Here is a 17,670-nt window from a genome sequence, read left to right on the forward strand (position 1 = left end):
TATGGGTGGCTCAGAGGAACAGGTTTATCTAGACGTCTTTCTTCAAACTGCCAGAAGCCTGAATCCAGAGTATGAGAACTGGCTGTCCTCCTGGTTAGGAGGCAGGAAGGTTTACGTAGAACCGAGCACGGGCTACCTCGCTCCCCGTTCCTCTGCCCTCCGCCTACGAGCTGCTCTCCGGCCGCCACGCTCTGCTTTCGGCGGTGGCCGGGATAAAGGAAATTCCAGTGCGCCTCTTGCCCTGTCCTCGTGTCTCCCTGGACAACCCCACGCTTCCCCCTCACCTCATCACTTGCTCCTGCAGTTGGGATCTAGGTCAGTAAGAGTGGGTGGGTGAGAAAGAACAGAGAAGAGACTCATCCAGACGTGACACCCCGCAGGGCAGCAGTGATAACACTTTAACCTGGAATCTGCCCGAAAATAGACTGTGTGTCTATGACATTATGCAAATTATATGCAAAGTCAAGAAGCCCTCTGTCTCTATTTCTAGCAAACTGAATGTGGCCCTGGTGGAAGCAGCTCCTTCCAAGAGTCGCCCACCTAGAGTGACGCCGGCGCAGATAGCATCAGTCGCCGCCCTGGGAGACCGGACCCAGGACGTGCACCCCTCCGCTCTACCCCCAGGGCTGGGCCTTTGACACAGGGGGACTGTGTGCCTTGGTCCGTTAGTCTTGACGCAAGGGAGGACTCGGGGGAAGCAAAGCCCCCTCCTTGAAGGCTGATGTGGGGTGGGACAGAGGGAGACTGATGACCCGGACGGAGGAAGGGAACTGACCTTGAGGGCCTGACTACCTTGAGGCCTGGGCAGGGGAAGGGGTGGTCCTCAGCTTGGACGCTCACGCTCTAGACCACCTTCACCTGCCCCCGCCCTCACGTGGGCATGTTACAGACATTTGTCATCCCTTAGGGAGGTTTCTTTCTTTTTTTTATTATTTTAATAATAAATTTATTTTTTATTGGTGTTCAATTTGCCAACATACAGAATAACACCCAGTGCTCATCCTGTCAAGTGCCCCCCTCAGTGCCCGTCACCCAGTCACCCCCATCCCCCACCCTCCTCCCCTTCCACCACCCCTAGTTCGTTTCCCAGAGTCAGGAGTCTTTATGTTCTGTCTCCCTTTCTGATATTTCCTACCCATTTCTTCTCCCTTCCCTTCTATTCCCTTTCACTATTGTTTATATAGGGAGGTTTCTTATTACACAGATGATCCTCTCTCTCTTTGTACAGGTAAGGGAATTAGGAGTCTGGGGTCCCCCAGGAAAGTAGGGCAAAACCTGCAAAGCAGTCAGTGGGTTTTCTTCCTCCACAGGCAGACGGGTTCTCTAGGCCCCACGTGGGGGACCGCGGCTAGGACACGGTGATCTCCCAAGGACTCTTCTAACCCTGGAGGGCAATGGGCCAATTCTCCTTTCTCTGACCCTGGGCCATGCCCAAGCACAGAGAGGACATCAGGGCGGGAATGTGCGGACTGGGTCTGCAAGCACACAGGGAGGGGAAAGGCTGCCTTTGTAGGATGCCAGGAACGCTCTTATTTCCCCAAAGCTGGTCTACGAGGTCCTCTGGGAAGAAGGTCACCCCCTGGTTGGGGCAGGGGTGTAGGAGTTTGGGAGGGGGGGTCGGTGCGGTCCATGGACACAGGCACCGGGAGGCCTTAGCAGGCTCCAGGCATGAGGCCGCCTGGGGGTCTGCGGGGAGCAGGGTGGGCCTTCGGTGGTAGGAAGAATTAGGGTACCCCTTCTGCGGTTCCCTAGGAGGGCCTCTAATACAAAGACGCAGATTTTTCTAGGCTGGGAAGTCGGATGGATGAGTCCCCTCTTTCAGTACCTTTCTCCCCCAGGCTCTTCCTTGCCCCCAGGGGCAGGAGCAGTGCTGGGATGGGGGTGGGACAGGTGGGGGTGGGACAGGTGGGGTGGGACAGGTGAGGGGGGACAGGTGGGGGGGTCATCCTTGTAAGCCCAGGATGCCAAGATGTGACCCCGAGGCCTGCGCGCTCCTTCCCATTCTAGGGGGGCGAGCGCTGACTCCAGGCAGGGTGGGGGCCCCCCTGGGGGAGGGAACCGAGAGCAGAGACTTGAGGCGGCCGGGTCCACGCGGCCTCCGCGCAAAGCCGCCGAAAGCTCCTCGCTCGGTGCGGCTCTCCCTCTCCGGGGACAGTTCCTGCCAACCGAGGCCAGGCCGGGGCGCAGCGCGCGCCGCCGCAGCGGATGCTCCGGCCCGGGAAGGCCCGCGGGTCCCCACGCAGGGGCGGGGCGGGCGGGGCGGGCGCGGGGCCGCCGGCAGCCAGCAGAGGGCGCTGCCCCCAGGCTGCTCCCGCCCGGACCGACCGCGGCCTGCGCGACCCGGGGTCGGGGCTGCGCCAACGTGACCGGCCCGGGAGGGAGGCCCGAGGCCGGCCCCGCTCCGCGTTCCCCTGCCCGGAGCCGCTGCAGAGGCGCCCGCCCGACAAGACTCGGCAGGAGCTCGAGATGCAACCGTGCTTTATTGAGGACCTACTAGGTGCTAAGCACGAGCTAAGCGCGCCCACGGCCAGTACCTCCAGGTAAGAGGCTGCATTTGGGCCCGGGCACACCTGCCTGCGCCCACACAGGAGCTCCCGGGGCTTCCTCCCCTCCCGAGCCACTAGAGCCACCAGAGCCACCAGCCAGGCTCACCCAGCGCTGCGGCCCCTGACCTCAGACCTTCTCCCCCTCGGGGGTTTTCCAGCCTCCAGGCCTTCGGATTCTGGCTGTGGAGTCCTCCCAGGAGAGCTTTGCCAGAGAAAATCTGGCACGAGGGTGGGGGGCGGGTGGAGGTGGGAGAGGGGGTTTCTGGCTCCTGGGCTGGGTGGGTTCCAGTGTCGGGAGGATGTGAAAGCGCCCCCCCCCCCCCCAGCTCATCTGAGGACCCAGCAGGCCCCTCTCACTTTTTTGTTTTCACCCAGTTTCACTTCCTGGTTCTCCTGGGCGCCTTGCACAACCAGGGGAGATAGGCCTGGGAAAGTGCCCCCAGGGCGGAAGCGGGGCAAGCAAGCCGCCTGGGGAGGCTGTGCTGGGTCATTTACGCAGGAGGGGAGGAGGCTGTGTTTGTCACCTCCAGGGGAGAACTGAGGGTTCTTCTCCAACCCTGCCCCAAGGGCTGACATGCCAGGTCTTCCAGAGCTTGGGACTGACTGAGCCCCCCCTTCCCCCCTCCCCGTCCCCCAACCCTCAGGCTCGACCTCCGATCCACCGACCTCCAGTCCATCCACCCGCCCAGGGTTTGGGGTAACGTCTTCATTGCATGGACATACACCCTTGACATTGCCAAATGCTGAACTTCCCGTGTGTTTCTTCACCGCCACCAGGTTCTTCCTAGACACACACTGTCTGGGGCCTGGCCAAGGCTGTGGGCCTGGGCCAGGGGCCAGTGGAGAGCAGGAACCTGGGCGCTGGAGGCTTGCTGGCTGGAGCCAAATTTCTTCTGAGCCTTGGAGGCCCTGTGGGAAGGGAGGCCCTTAGCCCTACTCGGTCCTGGATGGAGAACGCTAAGCCACGGAGTGGGGTGAGTGGCTGGTTGGCCTGCCAAAAGGCCCATGGCTGTCTGAATCCAAGGATGGCTGCTGGTTTGAACTAAGGCAGGAACTAGAGCTTGTAGAATCTGTCTACAAGGCCTTTCAGGCACTCCTGGCCTCAGATAAAGGTACTTTCAAATCCTCACCTTGGGGCAAATTGCCAGGGGCTGGGGCAAAAGGAGCCCAAGGGCCAGATGAACGGATCTCTGACATGGGCTGAAATTTCAAAGACAATTAGAGCTGAAAAAAACCTCAAAGGGCATCAGGACTGTATCTCAATATGTAGATGAGGAAACAAAGGTCCTCCAGAGTGAAGGCCTCTTTCTCATCACCTAGGGCAATTGCCCAGGACCAGGACCTGGGTCTCCTGACTCCCAGCGGAGCCATTCCCCAGGTCTGCTCGGCTTCAACGTCTCTCTGGTTCTGAAAGTCCTGGGCCTCCTCCATCTGACCTACTACCTGCCCCACTGCCCTCTGACCCTGCCACACCTGCAGCAGGACTCCTTGGGCTTAATGCTGTAATAAGTGAGCTAGCACAGGGGTGGGGAAGGGGCCCAGGATCAGGCCCCAGCTCTCCCAGGCAGCTGGCACTCAGCTCACCCAGAAGACAGAGGCCGTAGGCCTCATGGAGCTGAGATACAAACCCACAGAGAGAAAATGATGGGCCCTGGGTGTAGGGCTTATGCCAGAGGCAGGCTGTCCACCAAAGGCTAGACAGGGCCCTGTGTCACCCTGGCAGCTCCGGTGGGGCCGTGAGGTTGACCGAGGGCAGGGGGTAAAGTGCAGGCCTGGGCTCTGGGCCCAGGACTGGGATTCCCTGGCCCGGCCACCCTGGCTCCGGGGCCTCTTTGCATCCTGTCCTGGGGGTGGTAGGGGCTGCGCCCAGGGCATGAGGGTGGGGAGGGAGCCAGGCGTCAGGGAGCCTGCTGCTTTGAGCCGGCCAGACGGCGGGGGATCGGGTTTCAGCCCAGCTGTATTTTTGGCTGAATGAGCCGGCGGGGCAGGCAGGGCCGCCCAAAGAGGGGCACCCTCCTCCCCAGCACACATACTCACACTACCTCTACCCAGATAGGCCATGTCTGCCGCCCACCCCACGCGCGCTCTGCAGGCAGAGGGGAGTCCGGCTTCAGGCCTGGGGCTAGTGAATCACTTTGGACTTCTCGAGACCGTTGCTCAGTTTCTGTAGTGTCTTCTTGATCCGCAGCGCAGTGAGGCGGGCGGAGGGGTTGGGGTACCAGCACTCCCGCATCATCTGAGCCAGGCCGGAGAGGACCTGCAGAGGAGAGGAAGCGGAGACGCGGGTCAGGGAGGCTGAGCAGGCGGTGACACGGAGGGTGCCCCGGGACAGAGAGACATAAGCAGGACAGAAAGGGCGGGAAGAGGGAGATGGGAGTGTTGAGGATGGGAAGAGGAAAGCCTGCGAGGTGAGGGGGGGAATGGAGGCAAGGATGAGAGGAGAGACCCAAAGATGGAAGATGAAGGCAGTGGGGACAGGGGAAGGCAGCAGGCAGGGCAGGAGGAGAGCTGGAACTCAGCTCTTCGGGCGCACCCAGGCCCCCTTTGGTGAGGAGTGTCTGTGGAACACCTTACACCCACCCCACCCACCTCCCCCAAGATCCGAGGATTGGGAGATGTGCAAGCCCGGGGGCTCCCCTCTGCTCTCGGCCCGGCGTGGAGGGCACGGACTCTCCCAGCGCCTCCTCCAGCCCCGCCTGGGCCCCCTGGAGGAGTGTCCAGGACGAAGCCATCCCAGGAAGCTCAGTGGCCCCAGAGTGAGCCAGCCTCTCCTCCATCCCAAAACTCAAGCTGGCCTGAGTGTACGTGTGTGTGCCTAGCAGCGCATATATGGGGCTGTTTATGGATAAGCATGTTGTACAGAAACACGCGTGTGTCTATGCACATGTACGTACATACATGTACTTTCCTTCCTTCCGGAAACACTGGTTGAGCACTCATTTGTGTGCCAGCCCGGGGACAGATAACAGGGATATAAGGTGGCAAGGGAGACACGTTCTTCGTCTTCAGAGGGCCGAGAGTCTGGCATGGATGCGCATGCCTGTGTGAGGACGTGTTCGTGCAGAGGCAGGTGCCCGCCTTTATGCGTCCACGTCCACGTGTGTATGTGTCTTATATGCATGTGGAGCGTTTTGAGAAAATAACGAAAACAGCAACAAGTTCAGAGCAAGAAATGCGGCAGAGAGGCTGACTTTTCACCGCGAGATAGAAGGTTCTGAAATATCTCCGAGTAACCCAAATCTCGGGGTTCTGCAGGCCAGGGATGTGGGAGGGAGGACCCAGGGAGGTACCCTGGCATCTCTCCTCCGGAATCCATGCAGGTGAAGCAGAGACCTCAGGTACGTGTTCCCGGGGCCAGAACTCCCAGCTGTGAGCCCCTACCCCATGGCATCCCCAGGCCCCCACGCCCCCGCCCCCGCGGAGGCCTCACCGGGTCTGCGGCCAGCCGGTTGGGGATGGTGGGAGTCTGCTGATCAACACACACCACCTTCTTCATGTCCTCGAAGCTGGGATCATTGGGCACCACGTCATAGAAGGGTGGCCTGTAGTCCTCCACGATGCCTGAGGATGGCGGGGGGACGGACAGTCACTCGGCACCCCAAGAAGACCCCATTCCATCCCGAGGAGAGCCTTGCCCCACCTTCTGCCCCAGGGTGCAGAAAACCAGTTGTCTTACCCGTGTAAGACACGGGCCACGATAACATCATCAATATATTTTCAAAGAATAAGGATTACGGCTGTTGATTTTGCGCTCACCAGGTGCCAGGCATTGTGCTATGAACACTTTCATGCTTTATCTCGTTCGTCTTTGCGACAACCCCACGGGTATTACCATAACCTCTATTTTACAGATGAAGAAACTGATGCTCGAGGAAGTGGAGCCCAAGGTTACACAGCCAGGAAGGGCAGAGTCAAGGCCTGAACTCCTCTCATCGATTCCTCAGCCGGACCCTGTTCCGGTCTCTCCACGCTGCCTCCCACCCCGGGCCTGGGCACCACTCCCAGGCCCCAACTATCACAGATGCCCGATAAAAACATGGACTGGGCACGTACGCTGTGCCAGGCACTGTCCCGGCCGCACTGCATTAAATCCTCACAGCAACCCCGTAAGTCGCACTACCAGCTCCACTCTATGGACAATGCAACTAAGGCCAGAGGGGTGAGGAAACTCGTCTAAAAGCACACAGGTAGCGCGTGACTGAGCTAAGATTTAAGCCCAGATGGTCTGCACATTCTTGACCTGGGAGCAGTGCCGAAGGGAGGGGAGCTGGCCTGCTCTGGGGGGACGAGGTGGCGCAAGGAGAAAGGGACTTTTACCCAGGTCCACGTAACAGCCACCCCGTCCCAGAGATGGCACAGGCCTCGCTGCGTCCCCTCGCCATCCCTTAGCGGAGCCTTCTCGAAATGCTGCCTGGGGAGCCGCCCACAGCTCAGGCAGGAGAGGCCAGGCCCAGAGAAGGTGCCCCGGGCACCCCCTGCTCCCGGCCTGAGGCTGGGGGCCGTAGCCACGCAGCCGCAACCTCAGTCGAGCCTCCGCCAGCTGTTCTCCCCGTGGCGGGCTTCCAGGCCGGCCCCTGTGCCGCTCCGGCCCTAATCAGCGCTGCACAGAGGCCTGAGCGTGTCTAATGGGCCTTTAATCAGCGCCGGGGCTGACACCAGATTACAGTGTTTATAATGCGCCACGAATCTGTGTGGGGCTTTCAGAGCTTCCCTCCGCCCCAGGAGCCTGCAGTCAGCCTTCCCGTCGGCCCTGGCCGGCCCAGCCTTCCCTTCCTGCCCGCAACGGTCCCTCCAGGTGTCCCTTCCGCAGCCCCGGTCTTCAGACCCTACGCAGGGAGTTCACATCTGAAGGGCCAGGAATCTGAGCCCCTAGAGAGTCTCCCACAGGGACTGGTGACCCCCCGGCCTCCACCTGTTGATGCTGAGGGTAAATGAGGCCTGGCATGGGGCTGGCTCCCAGCAGATGCTCAGGAAATGAGAATGTCCCTGTCCCCAAGGAACAGAGCGCTCCAGTCATATCTTGAGGTCGTTCCCGACCTGTCAGGACCTCCAGCAAGCCCTCCCCAGGGACAGCTGCCACACAGCCTGACGAGTCTCTCCACCTGGTCCAGAATACCACCCGTCATCCATACACGCACCCCCCCCCAACCCCGGGCCAGGAGGGCACGGGCCACAGGGCTGTCCCCATACTGGCCAGCAGGACTGAGGTCCCCCCACCTGCTCCCGGCCCCTCCAACGGCAGCCAAAGTCCCAAGGAGGCAGCGATAAGCAGGCAGCGCAGACACTCCCAGCGCCTGCATTTCTATAGCAAAGAACCCGTGGCCTCCGCGTCACACCGCCTGGTTTCGGACCCCGGTGCTGCCCCGAGCCAGCTGCAATTCTCTACCTCGGCACCCTCACCTGGGAAGGGACCGGTCTCGCATTATTACGATAAACTGCCACTGATATTTACTGAGCCCCAGAGTAGCTCCAGATCCCGCCCGAGGATCATCTCAACAACTAGAACCATCTTCATTCTCATTTTCAAGTGAAATTGAGGCACAGGGAGGTTAAGTAACCTGCCTGTGGTCGGGGGGCAAAACCGGGAGCGGAATCCAGGCAGTCTGATTCCCACCGCACGCTCCTGACCACAGGCCGATGCCAGCTTTGCCAGCATGGGATGTCGAGCTAAGATACTACACGGACACAGCAGGACGTCTGGCACACGTTTAGGCTCAAGAAAGCTTAGTTGCTACTGATATTTCTGTTATTACTACTTATCCAAGATTTCACAGCCAGCCTCCCGTCACAGCCAGGCTCACGGATTCAGTCACACCTCAAGGGTCACTCAGTTGAGCCCTCAGGCCACGGGCGCCAGCCGTGGCAGGAAGGCCCCTGTCTCCTGCCCGTCTGCCTGTCCACACGTCCGCCCCGTTCCTCCTTCCCCACCCCGTGCAGGGCAGGCCCTCACCGTTGACAATGGTCCGACGGGCAATCTCCCACAGCACCAGACCAAAGGCCCAGATGTCCGTCCACTTGTAGGACTCGAAGCAGTCGGTGCGGATCTGCTCTTCCAGCACCTCGGGGGCCATGTACCGCTTGGTGCCCACTCGCGGGTTGTTGCCGATGTCCAGGTAATCGCTACCCTGGGAGTGCATCACAGCCAGGCCTGTGGGCACCGGGCCTGTCACTCCTGCCGCTCGCCCGAGCCCACAGACAGGGTGGCCCTGGAGGCTGGGGTGCAGGAGGCAAGGTGGGGATGGAGAGAGGTGGTGGGGCAGAGAGCAGCAGGCAGAGGGACACCTGTCCTGGGGCGGGCGGGGGACCGCAGCCCCCGAGGACGCCTGTCCCAGCGACGCTCTGCTCGCCTAAGCGCTCCCCCAAGCGCCCGAGGACCCAGAGACACGGGAGTAGGCAAGGCCGGCGTTGTCATGCCTGTTTCCCGGGCGGACCCCCGAGGCCTGCTGAGGGGCGCAGTGCAGCCAGCAAAGCCGGGGTGAAACCCGGGGCTCCCGGCGCCCCGCCCCGTGCTCCCAACTCCCGGAGCCAGGGTGCTGGGCCGGAGGAGTCGGGCCTGCAGAGCCGCAAGGCAACCTGTGAGGCCGACGGGCGAGGGCACAAGCCAGCACAAGCCAGCGAGGAGGGGCGCGCTCAAAGCCCGCCCGGCCGCCGCCCCGCGCACCCCGCACTCACCCAGGTCGGCGATGCAGCACTGCAGGTTGCTCTTGACCAGCACGTTGCGGCTTTTGAGGTCCCGGTGGGCGATGGCCGGCTTGCCCTGGGTGCCGAAGATCTCCACGTGCAGGTGGGCCAGGCCGCAGGCGGCGGACACAGCCAGCTTCAGGGCCAGCTGGGGCTCCAGCGTCTGCCTCTGCAGGAAGTCGTAGAGCGAGCCGTGCTCGTGGTAGTGCGTGATGAGCCACAGCTGCGTGCTCGAGTTGCGGGACGTCATGTCCGAGGCGATGAAGCCTGCGGGCAGAGGGTCGGGCGGCTCGGCCGAGGGGCGAGGGCCAGGGAGGCTGGGCCGATGGGGGTCAGGGTCGGGGCTGGGGACAGAGGGTAGAGGGTCAGGGCAAAGCCGGGGCCGCGGTGGACGCTGGTCCGGCTTAGGCCAGGGAGGAAGCTGGAGTCGAGGCCGGAGCCGGGGGCCCCGGGGAGCCCTGAGGACCCCAGCCCCGAGCGCTCCCCACGTGCCTAGGATGTTGTCGTGTCTGAGCAGCACCGTATTGTAGATCTCGGTCTCCCGGAACCAGGACTGTTCGTCCCTCGAAGAGAAGATCTTGACGGCCACGCTCTCGCCGTGCCACAGGCCGCGCCACACCTCGCCGTAGCGGCCCTTGCCTGATCCGGTGGCGGGAGGGTGGGAGGAGTCACACGCTGGGCACACGCAGCCCCTGGGCAGGGCATCCCCAGAGGAGCCCCCCACCACCTTGATGCTGTCCTGACCGCAGCTGCAGAACCCTCGATGAGGTTTCACCCGCTCCAGGCCCGCCCCCACTTGCCTTGCCACCCCCAGCCGCTGCAGAACCATCTAGCCCAGACCCTCTCCAGGCCACCGCCTACCCAGCAGCGTTCCCTTTCGGGCCGGGCCTGCCCGGGACTCCGAGACCAAGAGCTCGCTCACTCCCGCGAGCTCATGGGAGGCCCTGGTCTCATCCCCCCGGGGCTCCCCCACTGCTCACCTACACACTCCACCAGGGCCACCTGCCGTGCCACTGTCCTCTGCACCAGGAAGGGGAGTCCTGAGCCACTGCCTGTGGTACAGTCGCTGTCCAGGAGATCCTAGGGGGCCCGGAGAGGCCGCTGAGAGGCCCCCACCTGGCCCAGCCCGTTTCTTCCTCCTAAAGCTGGGCCCCACTGCTGTGTCCCTACCTGCTCCAAACTTGCCCAGCGCCCACCCCCGGCCCCCACTCAGATCACCGAGTGTTTGTGATTGTGCCTTTCTTGGCTGCTTGTCACTCGGCACCCCCTCTGATTCTGTGGCTCCTGCCTAGCCCCTCCCCTGCCCATGTCCCAGGTTCCCCCAGGCCCATACCCCCAGCATGCTGTCCCCCTGCTCCGACGACTTCAGGATGAGGCTGGACTCGCCCAGCTCGCTGCGTAGGCCCCGCTGCTTCTCCTGCCTCCGCCGGACATGCCACAGGCCCAGGGCACCCAGGGCCACCAGGGCCACCACGGCCAGCACAGGGCCCAGGATCAGAGGCAGCTGGCCATCTACTTTCGGCTGCTCCGGAGGAATTTGGGTGGCTGGTGGAGGGGGGACACCGAGGCCCAGCTTCCACCAGGCCGGATCCCTCCCCTGACTCAGATCCCAGGGTCCTGCCGTGCACCGCCCCCCCATCCAGGCCAGAGCACAAGGTGGAAGCAGGGCAGGGAGGAAGGGTCTGAGAAGATGGGGAGGGCCTGCGGGGACTTGCACGTACCCTCCAGCACCAGGGACACGTTGTGGTTGCAGAGGGGGCTGTAGCAGCAGTAGTGGTTCACGAACTCGGTGGGGCGCCCCCGGCACAGCTCCTCGTTCAGGTTCCCGCAGCCCCGATGCTCCTGGGGGTGTCGGCCCTCCTCCCGCACCAGCACCACCGTGCACCAGGTCCCCTGGCAGGTAGGCCCCCTGCAGTGTGGGCTCTCACACGTGCAGGTCAGCAGCGGGCCCCGAGAGGGCTTCACCGGGTTGCCTGGGAGACACACTGGAAGCTCAGCGCTGTGGACCGAACTCCTGGGCGGGGCCCAACACCGATGTCTGACCCATTGCCCTTCCCTCTGACCTCTCAAACATACCCCTGAGGCCGTGGGCCTTTAGTCCCAGCCTCGGATGATCCTTCCTTCCAGAACCTTAGCCTCTGATACGATGATGAGAACCAGGCTTCGTCCCCTCCCAGATCCGAGGACCTTCCCTCCTGGTTCTAGGCCCGGCCCTGGCCCCTGGCCCCTGCCCCAACCCTGAGGGCTCTCCTAGGCCCTCCCTGCCAACATCCCCATCCTCTGCACCCCCCAGATACAGGTTCCCACCCTGGAGGCCAGTAGGGCACCAGTCTGTGGGTTCAGATCAGAACATTGAGGGCTGGGGCAGCTGAGCCTGCCTCCCACTCTCCAGCCAAGCTCCTGAGTACTCACCCCCTCCCCAGCTCCTCAAATTCAGCCCCAGCAAGAGCTGACCCCAGCCAGCCCTTCCTCCATCCAGGTCCGTGTCCCCCACCTGCTTCCCTAGTACTTACCCTGGGTCAGGCCCCAGGCCATCAGTAGCATCAGAAGGCCTCTCCTGGGCAGGTCCAAGGTCATGGTCCCTGGAGAGGAGAGGGGGTTACCGTAAGATCCGTGAAATGTGTTCCCCTTGGTGTTTTTAGCCACCGACTGTGGGTTCCTCCCACCCAGAGGAAATCACTGGGAGTTTTGGGGGGGGGCAGGGAGGCCTCCTCCCTACTCCCTGTGTCTGGCTTTGGGGCGGGGCCTGCAGGGGAAGTCCTGGTTCACTTCCCCATGGAAACCATCCTGTAAGGGGTAAAGGGTGGGGGAGCCATGTTTGAGTGACAGAGAGCTTGGGGGACTCCCAGCTATTTACCCCTGCTCCTGGGTTCAGACTGGAGGACACAGAGGGCACGGGCCGGGGTGGAAGGCACTTGTCTTCAGCAGTCCCCCGCACCCTGTGTCCTCCGGCTCTTGCCCACCCCCCTCCCCGCGCCCCCTCCCCCAGTGCCCCCACCCCTAGCACTGGCTGCCTCAAACATAAACAGGCTCCTGTCTTCACTTCCTGCCATTCAGGGTCCCGCCAAGCTGGGAACAGGAATCAAGATTGTTTAGATCGGGGTCCGGATAGAACGGGCAGGAGTCACGCACAGCAGAGAGCTCAGCGTGTACTCTCAGGGCAGGCGGGGGCGCTGCAGGCTCTGGGGGAGCCACCTGGGGCTGCGACACCCCATGAGAGAATTCTAGGGGGACACCTTGGGAACCACAAAGGCCAACCCCTTATTCTAGAGAAGATGGAGATCAAGGCTTAGACAGGGCAGGAGACTCGTCTGAGGTCAGACAGGATTCGGTGGCAGTACCAGGAGTACGCCCCAGGTGTCCCGACTGCCAGGCCAGGGCTTTCTCCAGTCTGCCCCCCAATCCCGGGGGCACTGGGTCTGAGCCCTCAGGTTGTAACGACCATACAAACCCTGAACAGCGCTGGCTCGTGCCAGGCATGAGGAGACCCCTCTAGGCCTCAGCAGAGTGCAAGAGGCCCCCTGCCAGCCATTCCCGGCCCCCTTCCTTCTCCCTCCTTGCTGACCTGGGAAGGGCTGGGGGAGGGCCGGGGATGCGGGAGGGGAACTGAAAGAGACTTAAACACTGTTTGACCTTCCATGGCTGGCTAAGGTTGAACTTTTCCAGAAGTTTGGCGGAGAGTGTTAGGGAAGTAATTCTGATCTGTGATAGTCCCCAACCCAGGTCCCAAGCCGGCTAGTGCTCCAGAAGCCACATCCTTCTTCATTTCTCAAAGGTTTCAAACAAGAAGATAAGGTCTGATGCTGCAGCAAGGACTTTCTGAATGGTGGGGAGCGTGCAGGTGTGTCCCTGGGCCCCGATCCCCAGGCAGGGGCGGCTCTCGTGAGGGAGGGGGAGCGTCTTCTGGCCTAACCGTGAGCCCAGGAGGGCTGGCTGGCGGCCCGGCGCTGCAGCAGACCCACAGTCTAAGAATGGTACCAAATGGAGATCCACGGGGCTGCGGCTCTGAGGGCAGGATGGTTGTTGGGGGGTGGCGTTCACGGGCCTCCCTGGCTGGTGGCAGCTCTGGCCTTCCTGCCTGGGCTTCCTCTGCCCCAGAGGCCCAGGGCCGGGGGAGGAAACGGAGCCCTGGGCTGCTGCAGCTGTGTCCCCAGCCTCTGCTTGACCTCCTGCCTCTTGCCCCTCCCGGCAGGCAGGCGGTGAGTACTCCGCAGACACTTAGCAGGGGGGCGGGTGGCTGGGGAAGGAGCCCCAGGCAAGGCGGATTTGCCCCCGGGGGTAGGCGGGAAGCCATCTGTGGAAGCCAGGAGAAAGCACGGGGCAGGAAGGAAAGGGTGGCTAACAGTAAGGATGGAAGCGGGCATCCTTTTCAGATCCTCTACCCACGCTTCCACCTCTCCGACCGTACCCCAGTGTACCCTCTTACCTACTTCATAATGCATCAGGAGCCCCTGAAGCACTTGGTTAAACATGCACATTCTTTGGTCTCAACCCTCCTTCCAAATTCTCATTTCAGTCCACCTGGGACCAGCAAGAATCATGCCTTTTAAAAAGTTCTCCAGGTAATTCTCATCAGTTTGCAAGGGTCCCACCGCTTGAGAAATGTGTCCTACACGGTGCTAAGTCTGGTCCAGTGAAATGTGCAGGGACCTGTTGGGTGAGGGGAGCAGAGGGCAGAGACTCTCCCTCCTACCTGGGCACCTCTGCACCCCCCCCAACACCCCACCTCCGTGGGCAGAGAAGGGACAGACGGGCTAAACCTGGAAGCCAGGGACCTGGAGACCCTGCAGGGGGGCCGGTGTGACGGCTTTGCTCTCAAGCTTCCCTAGACTGGGCCACCACGCTGGGAGGCCAGACAGGATTTGCAGAATCCGACTCTGGTCTAATCTTGGGAAAATGGGAGGAAAATTGTGACTCTCCAGCTTTTAAACGGGCCCAGCACAAAGTCAAGTACAGGAGGCTGCTGAGTCCTGACTAGTCCAAACTCAGAGCGTCCCTGAATGATTCGCCCAGACACCCGACTCCAGCACAGAGGCCTGGGTGGCATCCCTTCACTTCTAAGCAAAACTTCCTGAAAGATCTCCTGCTGACAGAAGCCTCACTGCCAGGATCCCTGGGTGGCTCAGTGGTTCAGTGCCTGCCCTTGGCCCAGAGTGTGATCCTGGGGTCCCGGGATCGAGTCCCGCATCGGGCTCCCAGCATGGAGCCTGCTTCTCCCTCTGCCTGTGTCTCTGCCTCTCTCTCTCTCTCTCTCTCTCTCTCTCTCTCTATGTCTATCATGCATAAATAATAAATAAAATCTTTGAAAAAAAAAAGAAGCATCACTGTCCTTGGCCAGAAATCACAAATGCCAAACGGAATTTCAAATGTTAACTTACTACTGTGAAATCTTTAATAATAAGAATTAACCTTCTCTGGGGGCGCCTGGCGGGCTCAGTGGTTGAGCATCTGCCTTTGGCTCAGGTCGTGATCCTGGGGTCCTGGGATTGAGTCCTGCATCGGGCTCCCTGCATGGAGCCTGCTTCTCCCCCACCTGTGTCTCTGCCTCTCTCTCTCTGTATCTCTTATGAATAAATAAATTAAATATTTAAAAAGAAAAAGAATTTAACCTTCTCTGAATACTACTTATGTGCTAAGGACTCAGTCTTGATGGTTAATCTCATTAATCCTTCCAACAATCCAGTGGGGGAAACTGAGGCCCGGGATGTTAATTTTCTTGCCTGTAATCGCCACATGTGTCCCGATCAACTTAAATTGCTGGTAATAAATCCTCACTTGAATACTTATTCCTCCAACTCTTTGGTGCTCAGTGAGTCCCTCAAAGGAGGAAAAAGAGCAAGTGGGTTTTGTGGACAGTAACAGATTGCACACAGCTGCTGTCATCACCGGGTGCCCGATGCGGGTTTGTGTGGATGTGAAGACAGAAATCATCTGCTCACTGTAGGCTTAGTCCTAAGGGGGGAACCAGAGTAGGGGGGCGCTCGGAAGGTGGCAGTCAATCCCCTTCTCCACAGCACACCTGAGGCTTGTCCCAGGGCTGGAAAAGCCTCGCTTGGCGTGTCAGTAGGTCTTAGCTGAACAGCAGAGGGTTAGACTGAGCTACTCAACCCAGGCTGCCCCTTACCATACACGTAACACTTTCATGGGCATCACGGCCCTGGGCCTTCAGAGCAGTGGGATGTAGCATAAAGCCTGGATTTTCGGGTCATACAGAAGGCGCAGGCAGCACCATATGGCACAGGGGTCAGGATCATGGATACCTGGGTTCAAATCCTGCCTCTGCCACTTAGAGCTATGAGATTTGGGACAAGTTACTTAAACTCTCTGAGGCTTAGGCTTCCCCACCAAAAAAAAAAAAAAAATGAGAATAACAGGACGCCTGGGTGGCTCAGTGGTTGAGCCTCTGCCTTTGGCTCAGGGCATGGTCCCCGAGGCCTGGAATCATGTCCCACATCGGGCTCCCTTCCAGGAGCCTGCTTCTCCCTCTGCCTGTGGCTCTGCCTCTCTTTCTGTGTCTCTCATTAATAAACAAATCAAAATCTTTTTTAAAAATTAGAATAACAATAGTGCTCATTTCAGGGAGACGATATAGAAAAAGTATTTAGTAGAACACTAAGTGGCACACAGTAAGCACCTAACAAGTGCTACCAAAAAACCAACAGCACCATTTACACCACCCATGGGGCTTTGGACGAGGGACTCAGGTCTAAAACTCTTTTCCATTCAATAGAAGGGGCGTAATATATCTTTCCTGCTAAATTGTGGCCGGGATTACACAAGAAAAATATAGGTAAGTTATATCTAAGAAAACATAGTAAGTACTCAATAAGTGATAATCTATTTTTACTTCCCAATGAGATGGGAAGACATGCAAGTGGGGCAATGAGGGATCAGAGAGGGTAGATCTTGACTCAGCCAGAAGCTACCCCTATAGAGAGGGTGGTGCTATAGTCAGTCCACTTTGCCCCTGTCCTTCCAGAAGAAAAGAGGGTGGGGTGGCCAGCCCGGAGATGCTCTAGACAGCACTGACCTCTAGGGCCGTCTGAAGACCTTGGGTCCCAGCCTGCAGGGAGATTGGGAAACCCTCTGGCCTGGATCCCCAGGGACGGCCACGGCATGGGCATTGTCTGACCATACAGGGTTGGAGGTGAGGTTTATAGGGTGGCATTACAGCATCAGATTCCTTAAGCGAGAACTGCAAAGGCTGGTCCCAGAAAGGTGGGCTTCAAGGGAAGGTTCAACAGGTTTGGAAGTCGACACTCACTCCCAGGTTAGGGCAGCCGCCTGGAGGGACACGTGACCCCTTCTCTGTGAAGAAGAGCAGGACTCCCTTCTGCCCATTTTACAGATGAGGCTAGAACAGAGAAGTAAGTGACCGGCCCCAGGAGCCAGTTTTCTGATTCGCAGCCCAGGTTCGGCCCAGCCCGCTCCAGTCTCTCAGATGGGGTCCGGAGCCGAGGCGCGCTACGCGAGGAGGGGGGACTGACCCTACGGCGACCCCTCTGAGAGGCTCTCCGGGATCAGCCCGAGGGGTGGGGGGGGGCGTGGGCTGCGGCGGGGGTCAGGCCGCCCGCGGACCCGCACTCACCTCTGGGCGCCTCCCCTCCCCGGCGGCGGCCACGGCAGCACCGGCGGGCGCTGGACGGCGGGCGCGGGGGTGCGCGGCGGCCCCGGGCGGCGCTGGGGCCCGGGAGGGGCTCGCTCGGCGCGGACGGCGCAGCGGCCTCCCGGGACTGGGAAAGGGGCTGGAGCAAAAACGTTCCTTATTCCAGCGTCTTCCTGCCTGGCCCGGCTCCACCACTCCCTCCTAATAAACCGTTTCCTATTGCCCAGCTAGCCGACGGGCCGCCCGCTCGCCCCTCGCTGGGGCCGCGGGCCCCGAGCCTCCCCCGCGCCGCTCCCGGACCCCGGACCCCAGGGCACCGCCACCCTCGGCTGCCCCCCGCCCCGCATCGCGGCGGCGCCCCCGCCCCGAGCCTCCCACATCCGCCTCCCCGAGGGGGCGGGCCTTGGACTCGGGCCGCGGGGGTCCCGTGGGAGCCAGGCCCGGAGCCCTGGGGCCGGGAGCCGAGGCGGAGGCGCGGTCTGAGGACTGGCCGGGGAGGGGATGGACAGGGAGGCGCCCCCTCCGGCTCCCAGCCGCGGAGGGGCGACCTGGAGTCTGGGACTGGAGTGGGGGGGCAGCGAGGGAAGGACCGCGGGGAGGGGGAAGGGGAGGTGACTTACCTGTCCTCCCTCCTCCTCAGCCCCTGGTCCTGGACCTCGAAGGCTCAGAGCCACCGAGGCAGAGTTTGGGGCTGGCGGGGTCGAAATGTGTTAGCCCCGCCCCCTCCACCCCTACCCCCGCCCTCGAGGACGCCCCACTCGGTCCAAATCCTGCAGCCTCCTCCCTCCTGCCCCTTCGCCCCCTCTTGCTCACTCCTCTCTTCCGCAGCCTCTCTCA

General features: G+C 61.1%; 1 protein-coding gene and 1 long non-coding RNA gene across 7 annotated transcripts; one reads left to right on the plus strand and one right to left on the minus strand.

Moving 5' to 3' along the window:
* Positions 1 to 2,401: 2,401 nt before the first annotated feature.
* On the plus strand, positions 2,402 to 14,467 carry LOC112667245 (uncharacterized). Of its 5 annotated transcripts, none has more exons than XR_004809822.2 (7): positions 2,402 to 2,540; positions 3,324 to 3,520; positions 6,398 to 6,652; positions 8,484 to 11,127; positions 13,003 to 13,068; positions 13,744 to 13,789; positions 14,150 to 14,467. It is a non-coding gene; the product is annotated as an uncharacterized LOC112667245 (long non-coding RNA). The 5 variants fall into 5 exon arrangements; XR_004809821.2 differs by having other exon boundaries at positions 14,241 to 14,467; XR_004809820.2 differs by having other exon boundaries at positions 13,744 to 14,467.
* ACVRL1 (activin A receptor like type 1) lies at positions 2,462 to 17,149 on the minus strand. 2 transcript variants are annotated; one of them, XM_035707295.2, is made up of 10 exons: positions 16,816 to 17,149; positions 11,741 to 11,809; positions 10,949 to 11,200; positions 10,561 to 10,772; positions 10,208 to 10,307; positions 9,720 to 9,866; positions 9,219 to 9,494; positions 8,497 to 8,694; positions 5,977 to 6,107; positions 2,462 to 4,803 (listed from the first exon to the last, which is right to left on the minus strand). In XM_035707295.2, the coding sequence occupies exons 2-10, from the start codon at positions 11,802 to 11,804 to the stop codon at positions 4,669 to 4,671; spliced, it is 1,515 nt and encodes a 504-aa protein (XP_035563188.1). In that variant the 5' UTR covers positions 11,805 to 11,809; positions 16,816 to 17,149; the 3' UTR covers positions 2,462 to 4,668. The 2 variants fall into 2 exon arrangements, with proteins under 2 accessions (XP_035563188.1, XP_025314622.1); XM_025458837.3 differs by lacking the exon at positions 16,816 to 17,149 and adding an exon at positions 13,654 to 13,849.
* Positions 17,150 to 17,670: the final 521 nt, after the last annotated feature.

The sequence above is a fragment of the Canis lupus genome, chromosome 27, assembly GCF_003254725.2.
Source record: "Canis lupus dingo isolate Sandy chromosome 27, ASM325472v2, whole genome shotgun sequence".
Classification (NCBI taxonomy): Eukaryota; Metazoa; Chordata; class Mammalia; order Carnivora; family Canidae; genus Canis; species Canis lupus.

Excerpts from the sequence above, each read along its gene's own strand:
- ACVRL1 (XM_025458837.3), bottom strand. The coding sequence starts at position 13,705 with ATGTGCATGTTTAACCAAGTGCTTCAGGGGCTCCTGATGCATTATGAA. Across the intron at positions 11,201-11,740 it reads GGCCTGGGGCCTGACCCAGG|GCAACCCGGTGAAGCCCTCT; the intron begins GTAAGTACTAGG and ends TGTGTCTCCCAG. Across the intron at positions 8,695-9,218 it reads GTGCTGCATCGCCGACCTGG|GCCTGGCTGTGATGCACTCC; the intron begins GTGAGTGCGGGG and ends CGGTGCCCACAG.